At 37.5% G+C, this 9757-nt stretch overlaps 1 protein-coding gene across 2 annotated transcripts in view; it reads right to left on the bottom strand.

The window, feature by feature from the left end:
* The window catches only part of Plppr1 (phospholipid phosphatase related 1), a 287229-nt gene that overhangs the window by 134018 nt on the left and 143454 nt on the right, over positions 1-9757 (bottom strand). For both annotated transcript variants that reach the window (XM_031377379.1, XM_031377380.1), the window contains exon 2: positions 2238-2345. In XM_031377379.1, the coding sequence (XP_031233239.1) occupies positions 2238-2300 (63 nt within the window). In that variant the 5' untranslated portion in view covers positions 2301-2345. The remainder of the gene's footprint in view (positions 1-2237; positions 2346-9757) is intronic.

Genomic DNA, 9757 nt, shown 5'->3' with positions numbered 1-9757 from the left:
AATAAAGAAAATATCTAAAATAAAAATTAAAAAAAAAAAAGAAAATACTAGTAATGATGTACTACTTTGAAATATACAGTTAATATGTTTGAAGTTATTTAAAATTTATATTGAGAAAAATGTATTTTCATTATTGCTGTAGATGAGCATCTACATAAAACTGTTAAATTGATTGTTGTTTTATATCAAACAACTTTTATAATACTCATTTTTATTGTTATAATATTTTATAAATTTTAAAGAATATAACAAAAAAGATATTGTAAGTATTGAAGGGTGGTCTCTGGGAGGAGTGGGGGTACAAAAGGGAAACAAGAATGTGATTTAATTCTGTTTACTTAAAATATGTTCTTAAATGTTAACAAATTCAGATATATGGAAGTCATGCAATAAAAGTTTAAAAAAAGATATAAAGAAAAATAGAAATATAGATTTTGCAGGAAAATGGATGGAGCTAGAAAAAATAGGTTGAAGTAACCCAAGCATAGAAAGATAAACACTACATGTTGTCTCTCAGATCAGGATCCTTGCTTCAATCTTTAGATTTCTGTGTTTAGCTTATACCTGCAGAAGCCAGGAAACCAGAAGGATCCACTGAAATAGAAAATGCCTTAATGGAGGCAGACGGTAGAGTAGTCATGATATGAAAGGAAAGAGAATATTGTAAAAGAAATGTCTAAGTTCGGAAGGGGGATATAAGTGGAGGGAGGGTTAAGTGAAATGAAGGGTGTATGAAACAGCGAAAGGAAACTGACCTCTCTGTAATTAAATGTATAGGTATAAAGAAATGTGCTAGATACTCTCAGAGACAAGAAATAGAACCAATAATTCATACACTGCATTGTTAGTATGTGACTGGAGTTGTCCACTACATTATATCGCAAGTTAAAGGCAATATGTGCATGTTACAGAGACGAGTTACTTGTTTAAGCTTCTAGAATTTTAGCTTAATTAATTCTACATGAGCTTTGAGTTTCTTTGCTATTCCAGCAGATCTATAATGCAAGCAAGCTGTTTCACAAATGTCAAACAGAGAATAAACTGCCAGGTAATACTGTCCTGCCCCTAAATACTCACCAGATAAAACACACAGATCAGAATAGCTTTAAACTCAAAAAGTCACTATGATTCATAGGCTGAGTATCAAAATGTTTCTAGGTAGGTGAGGTCATATTAGCTCATAATCCCAGTACTCATAAATCTAAAGCAGACAGATTGCTGTGAGGTCAAGACAGTCTGGACTTAAAAGGGGGATTATGTTTCCAAAACAACAACAACAACAACAACACTAAAAGAAAAAGGCGGCACAGTTACTGAAAGTCTGTATTTGTTATGATACGTAGTAGTTTAGCCTGAGTGCCTCTTTTCACAGATAATAAATAGATCAACACACATAGTCCCCAGCCAACCCAAAAGATGTACAACATAAAAAATGCTACAGATACCTTTGGAATGATGGGATTGTTTACACAGCTATCCAGACTGGATGCTCAGGCACTTTTCAGCTCTGTACATTTCATACCCAAGGTCTTTATTCATGGCAAAATAATCCCTTCAGTGACCTATCTCAAGGAGATAATATAGTTGACAAACCAACATTTTACTCTCAGATAATTTGGGGAATAGACTTTTGGACATAGGACTCCCAATTTTCCCAAAGGTCCTCATCTTTGTCTCCTCCAAAGCAAACACTCCATAGAGGAAAGGGCGATGGGGGAGGATGCGCAGGACACTAGCAGAAAAGATGTAGGGGAAATAGAAGAGCAACTCACAGAGAGGTATGACGGAAGCAGTATCCCATCACATAAGCTTTCTAACATCACAGAGAAAAATGCATAGAAGCGGTCAATTCTATTTCTTCCATCCATGGACTCCAGAGGTAAAAGAGCATGAACTGGTCGCATTGGTAAACTGCCTGCTTTATTGGATTTTTGGAAAAAGATATTGATTTTTAAGGGAGAATTTAATTAAAGTGCTGCATTGACTTTCATAGCTAATATATTCATAGGATCATTGAAAAATAAAAGAAACTGAATAAAAGTGCGCTTTGTCCTAAAGACACAGTTTCAAAACCTTTCTTATGGTTTCTTATTTAATAAGCATTGTTTTAAAATTATTTTCTTTGTAATACCAACATTTGACCCAATCCTAAGATTAAGTAATTTCACATAAGAATACATATTCTCACCATAACATTTGCTACTATAACATGTCCATGGCTTTAAAAATACACTTACCTCAACAAATATAAAGCATGGAATGATGGAGTAACTGCGTTGAGTGTTGTTTTCTACAGCCATTTCTCAAACCATGGGGTGAGACTGCACTGTCAGAAATTGTCCAGGCTGAAACAGAAATAGATGGCAAGGTGTAAGAACTGCGTGTCGAGAAGTCCCTTTAGGAAGTGCAGACTGAGGACAACTGAGACATTGATCTACAACAGCTGAGCTAGAATCAAGTCTACACCAGCTAAGCATAGTCCTAGAGGAAAATTGACCAGGCAAGGAATGTCTCATGTACACAGCTATAGCAAACAAGAATATTACTCTTGGCACTCCACTGTGTCTTAACCCAGTAGACTGCTGTCATGCCACAAAACACAGTTTCTGGTGTAAAATATTTCTTATTCATCCTACCAGGAGCTCCTCTAGCCATGCCTAATTCTGGTTTACATCCTCGTTTGGTTTGCTAGTTGCTCTCTGCCCTTTCCTCTCCCTTTGGGGCCAAGGTCATCTACAGACACTAATCTTCTCCGTTCTTTCCTGAGTTATAATTATTTGCCCTTGCTTGTGACTACACAGCAAACAACTACTTTGGGTTAATACATCACTGACTTATCTTTCTGTGTGCCCCCTGGCCTGTGAGCATGACCCCAGCATGAAACATTAAAGCAATAATCTGTTCTCCGTACCTACAAGAACAGAGGAGCTAGACTATAGCAAATTACTCTCAAATGTTTTATTAGGTCATCTCTGGCCTGCTCCCAACTGAAAATATTCCTCTAGTAGGGGATAAATTAATTTGGAATTCTCTTAATAGAAGGAATGAAACTGAGGTATTAGACTTTTGGGACTTACTAGGTAAAAAGAGACTTTCCAAGACACGTTTTATTCTCTGTCCCAAACAGTGCTGCAGTAGGTCACAGATGCTCTTAGAGCTACACATTGCTTTTCACTTACTCTGTTCCTAGACTAACAATTCTTGGGGATTTTGATATGAAGAGTTACATGGGAACATCAGGGCTACTTGAATAGCCAACAGCACCTGCTAATGTCTTCATTAAGGTCTCCCATACCTTACATGTTTCCAAAGTAAAGCTTTAAATTAGATTTCTTCCATTTAAGACGCCACATTCTCAAGTGTTAATTACTCTCAGAACAAATATAATTTATATTCTTTGTAATCTGTATTCATCTTACCAATGAAACAACTTACAGACCATATGAAGGCTAAGGAGGAGGAAGACCAAAGTGTGGATGCTTCAGTTCTACTTAGAAGGAGGAACAAAATAATCATGGGAGTTAGAGGAAGGGAGGGACCTTGGAGGAAAAGTGGAGAGGGAGGAAAAGAGGGGGCAGGTGTGGGAGGAGACGGAGGGGGGAAGTATAGAGGGTCATGAATTTGAACAGAAATATGTAGCAGTGGGGGATGGGGAGCTTGGGGTAGACACTAGAAAGTCCCAGATGCCAGGGATGCAAGAGGTCCCAACAGGAATAACATTAGCTGAAATACCCAACAGAGTGGATATATAACCAGTAGAGACATTATCCAGTGGTTAGGCACAGCCCCTGGTTGAGATATGGGACCACCCACCTATCTCAAAAATATTAACCCAGAGTTGTTCCTGTCTAAAGGAAATGTGGAGACAAAGAGTGCAGCGGAGATGGCCATCCATCTGGATGGAAGGAAAGGCCATCCATAGACTGCCCCACCTAGGGATCCATCCCACCTGCAGACATCAAACCCACACACTATTTCTGATGCAAAAAATGTTTGCTGACAGGAGCCTGGTATAGTTGTCTCCTGAGAGGCTCTGCCAGATTTTGACCAATACAAATGCAGATGCTCATAGCCAACCATTGGACTGAGCATGGGGATCCCATTGGAGGAGTTAGGGGAAGGACTGAAGGAATTGAAGGGGTTGCAACCCCATTGGAATAACAACAATATCAACCAACCAGACCCCCACCCCAGAACTCCCAGGGAATAAACTACCAACCAAAGACTACATATGTAGGAACCCATGGCTCCAGCTGCATATGTAACAGAAGACTGTCTTATCTAGCATCAGTGGATGGGAGGGCCTCGGTCCTGTGGAGGCTCAATGCCCCAGCAGGGGAGAATGCTAGGGTGGCCAGGTGGGAGTGGGTGGGTGAGTGGGTGGGTCACCACCCTCATAGAAGCAGGGGGAGGGGAATGGAATAGGGAGTTTGCAGAGGGGAAAATGGGAAGGGGGATAACATTTGAAATGTAAATAAATAAAGTAGCCAATAAAAACGTATGGGAAAAATAATTTTAAGTCTCAGGCAACTTTTAAAAATTTAAATAGACATTATATAATATGAAATAATATCCATAATATACCTAGTATTTTATTACTCAACTTTGGAATTTAGGACTAACTAATATAATCTTCATTTAAAAAAGGGACATGCATATACATTTTATACACTGGGCTTATAGTCATCTTATTTTGTCAATTGTACTTTCTTCAAGTATCTTAAAATTTACTCATCCTTCTTTATGATTCAGATATGATCTCCTGTTAGCATTAACAAAGTATAATGCCATAAATAGGAAAAACTTAAAAACTGATCATGTCCAAGTAATAAGGATGACCAGAGACAGCAAAGACAAGAAGTACATAGTATTTTAAGTGATTTTTACATAGACTTAATAAATAGGAACAAAATGGAAAAATAAGACATAATTCCAAAGTAATTATGTCTCTTCACATTTGTACCATAAATATATCAATATTCTCATTTCTACACATCCTCAATATAACATTTTTATGGTCTACCTTTTTAATTATAGTGAGTCTAGTATGTATAAAATAATATCTCACCCTAGTTTTTAATGAGCATTTTTTTCTGTTAACAAATGAACTGATCAAGCTGGGAAGTGGTGATGCATGCCTTTAATCCCAGCACTTGGGAGGCAGAGGCAGGCAGATTTCAGAGTTCAAGGCCAGCCTGGTCTACAGAGTGAGTTCCAGGACAGCCAGAGATATACAGAGAAACCCTGTCTTGAAAAATCAAAACAAACAAACAAACAAAAAAACCTGATTATTTTTCTATGTATGTACCAGGCATTGTTACATCTCCTTTTGTGAAATGTCCATTTAAAACTTGCAACTTTTGTGATAGGCTTCCTCAATGTATTATTTTCAGGGTATAATTTCTTTTTGTATATTCTAGACACTTGTCATTTATTAAATATATGTTTCATAATTATTTTCTTCCTGACTCTTGCTTGCCTTTAAGCTTCTAATAATATATTTTATATGCACATTTTCTTAATACAATAACAATTTTAATTAGAGACTTTAATTTCAAAGACCATTAAATACAAAAATTTATTACCCTATTATACTCATCCAGATTTTCAACTGCAACTTAAAAATGTAAAGAAGATATAAATCAATGTTGAGATAAAATAAGTGCTTGGAATTTTTAGAAAAGACTACCAACATAGATGAAATATAATAGACGAGCTGTAGAAGAAATGTATATCACCAATGAACAAATAAAATATTCACAAATTTATTAATTCAGGCTATGAAAATGAAGACAAACAACATGGGAATGCTTCTCATCTCTGAGAGTAGAAAAGAGGTGCAAGCTGGATAGCCACGCGTTTTGAGCCCAGTGGAGCAGGGGACGCTGTTCACACAGCTGGTAAGAATGGTTTTTGAAGAGAGAATCAATGGTATTAGAGTAAAATATGCTCAGTTCTTCTCCACAGATCAAAACCCTCAGAAAAGTCTCCCTATCCCAAACAAGCAAGGATCAATCAGAAAAATAAAAGAGAAAAGAATTCCATTTTGATGGATTTTCCAAAGAAAATCTTTCTTTTCTTTTTCAAGACAGGGTTTCTCTGTGTAGCCCTGACTGTCCTGGAACTCACTCTGTAGACCAGGCTGGCCTTGAACTCAGAAATCCACCTGTCTCTGCCTCCTAAGTGCTGGGATTAAAGGCGTGCACCACCACTGCCCAGCTCCACAAGAAAATCTTTAGACTTAGGAATAAGTATAACCAGGACGGCACACTATCTCCATGCTAAACATGACAAAGCACAAAAAAACTGAAGAAGACATTCACAAAGAAGAAGACACCCCACGTTAACAGATTCAAAGAACTAGTATGGTTAAAAGGTCCAGACAAAGAGGGGTGTGGTGGTACATGCTTTTAATCCCAGCACTTGGAAGGCAGAAGCTGGTGGATCTCTTTGAGGTTGAGACCACCTTGGTCTACAAAGCAAGTTCCAAGATAGTGTCTCAAAAAAAAAAAATAAAAAAATCAAAACAAGCAAACAAATGACAAAACCCACCAAAATTTCCAGACTACTAAAAATAATCCAGAGCTAACACGATTTCAAAGGAATTTTCCATTTTCTTTTAAAAAAGGCAATCTTAAATGATACATCATGGTGATATTCTTATATATTGATTGTGGCTTTTTACTGAAGCCTGGGATACCATAAGGTCCAGGGTTGTATTAAGTCCAGTGTCTTATCATATCTCTTCTGATACTGCTTCAGAGAGTGGAAGAAGGACAGCAATACTGTCTTATGAAAGGCAAATGCAGCTTCTCTGGGGCCAATATAAAGTCCAAGGTTCCCATTAGACTCCAGTAAAACCCCAGCAGCATCAACAGCCATTTCCAATGAGGCATCATTTGCCATCCTCTGATCAGCAAGAGGAAAATATTAGTATACAGCATATTCAGACTTATACCAGGTCAACTATAAAACATGATTTTTATTTTCATGAAGAAAGGGACTTAAAAATGCAAAGTTCTTTGGGCTCGTATAATAATAATGCAGCCTCAGCTGGAACAAATGTGGGAAGAGATTTGTTAAATGATATTGTTTTGATTGACTGAAAGAAGGTTAAGCCTTATTCTACCAGGCTGGGGGAAGGAAGCACTCCAGCAAAGCTCCTAGAGCTATGAATTCACTCAGCTGGTTTGTGAAAGTTTAAGAACAGTACTGGACCCAGTATAGGAAATGAAAGAAGGAGACATGGATGCCATCACCAAACTCCACCCATGTACTTCCTGTTCCTTATGCACAAACTCTCAAGACTAGACCATTAAAGGCTACAAACTCAGGTTTGCATATTTCCATATCAAATGGAAACATAATAGAAAAGGAGGAGAATGAATATTGACTGGCGGCGCCCTTTCTTATTAATTACCTCAGAGGAAGCATTTCATCTCCAGGTGATTATTACTGTATTATGAATTATACTCCAGTGGAATCTCAATTCAATGTCCTCTGATGAGTTTCCCCTGAGATTTTCATATCGTTTCCTCTTGTTCATGGGAAGGATACCAATTTGTTGTGAACTCAAGACCCTGATCGAGTGTACCCACTAACAAGCACCCATGTTAGTGATATGAACAATGGATACCAACATTTTGGGGGAAGATCCAGAGTTGTGGGGAAGAGGGTTTCTTAAGCATTTCTGGGTGCTTAGCCCTATGTATGGCCTCTGCACACAAGATGCTGAAGAAAGCAGGCATCCTCTCACCCAAGGGGTGAGGACCAAGACTGTTCCCGGATATTGACAAACATTCCCTTCAACTGGGGACAGTGTTTTCAGTGTATAGCTGCAGAATCTATAGCCCCACCACATCAATAGCATTTTCTGATGTATTACAATATTTAGCCTAGTGTTTCTAGAAGCTTCTCAAATTGAGGTTAAATTTATAATTAAAGTGAGACTATGGCTAGCATTAACAGTGGGGAGGGAAACAAGAGCTTGTTTCTCTATGACATCAAATAGAGGGATAGGGGGTACCCCTGTTGGAGAATTGCTACTGTAGGATTGAAAACAGACACAGGGCATTGGAGCTGCTTTGTCTGACTGGGATAAAGTCCCCAAGTTGGGCCATAGGAAGGAACTGGATTTGCCTACTACCTAACAAAGGGGAAACTGGAATTTGACAGGGAGTTTTACTTGTATATAGGGAATTAAAGAGGTTCCAATGTATAAATGCCACATCAAGATGAGCACAAAACTACTATATTAAGTTACAAGCATCCTGAGTTTAAAGAGAATGCAAGGGGGCTCTATTCCTTAGGTGCTTCAAGCTAAATTCCTAGTATTTCTTAAAGGGTCAATGAAAATATATTTAAAAAATTTAAAGACAGCAAAAATACACTAAACCATTTGAAAGTATGCAATGAGATGTACAAAATGTAAAATTTCAGCAACTTCACTAAGTTTAAGTCTGCTAAAATTTAATTTATATAAAAATGAATTGTAGTTAGGATTTTCTTAATTCTAAAAGTCCTCTTTCAAATAAGGTATGAGTAAAAATAAATTAAACTACTGACTTTTATAAATTATTTCAAAAAACTTTTTGTTGCTCCTAAATAAACATTTATTTTTTTATATTTAGATTCCACTTAATAGGATTATGGTCATAGGAATGAGGCTCAAAAAGTGACCACAGAAAACAATCTTATGAACCCAAATATCCCTGGAGGGATTTTGCATCATCCACGTCAAATAATCTGGAACATGATTTCTTGTTAAAAATAATCAGAAGATAACAAAACAAACAAAAAAACAAAACATTCCTTCCCTGAGATTTTTCTTCCCTCTCCACACCACTTGCTCTTTCATACATCCCTAGGCTTTAAAAGCACTACAAATTAAACACATACATGTAAAGATTTAATGCTAAGATCCACATGAGTGAGAATATGTGCCATTTGTCTTTTTCTGTTTGGGAAATAGACTGAATGAGGTTAATTCCATGTTACTTATACTGGCGAATAAGATTCCATGGCATAAAGGTATGACATTTTCAGTATTCATCTATCAGCTGGACATCGAGGCTGTATGAAATTCTCAATTAACAAAAATATAAAAATACAAGTGATAGCAAATGGGATGATGGCTTTGAAGACATCAGTTAGGCAGGAGACCAAGACTAGCAGTGACCCAGAGAAGATGGAGCCAACAGAGGTGAGTTTCAGCTTACTGCCAGGGAAGAGTCAAGAGACCCTTGTGTAGTTAGAGAGTACAGGCATGTGGCTGGTGTTCTTCCAGATCTGAGTGGGGCTAGCATATGGGGAGGCTGCAATATCTTCACCTCTGCAAGCTGGGCTTCAGAGAGAATGGTATGTACAAACAATGTGACTTCCCCAGACTTCAGCAGAATACTGGCATGCATGTGCAGAAGAGGAAGTTATTCAAGACCCAGTGAAACCATTAGAAAGGCTAAGCACGAACTGCTCCTAGAGCTCACACACAGCCAGGCCTTCTCACAAAAATAAGTAGAAATTCCTTACAGCTCTCCAGCTGTCTGCCAGAGTGCATGGTTTTCGGATAAATTAGCCCCAGTATGAAACACTTCTCATTTAGAAGCCACAAATGGTGGTGGGTAGTAACTCTTGCCGAATGCATTTTTTTATTCTTTCTTTTTTAATTTTTAAATTTTTTTTATTTTCTATTTTTTTAACTTTTATTGCATTATGATGAGAAAAGTTACATGATTTCAATTTATCTGAATTCGTTAAC

Source organism: Mastomys coucha, unplaced genomic scaffold (assembly GCF_008632895.1).
Source record: "Mastomys coucha isolate ucsf_1 unplaced genomic scaffold, UCSF_Mcou_1 pScaffold18, whole genome shotgun sequence".
NCBI lineage: Eukaryota > Metazoa > Chordata > Mammalia > Rodentia > Muridae > Mastomys > Mastomys coucha.
This window is presented reverse-complemented; position numbering and strand designations above follow the sequence as displayed.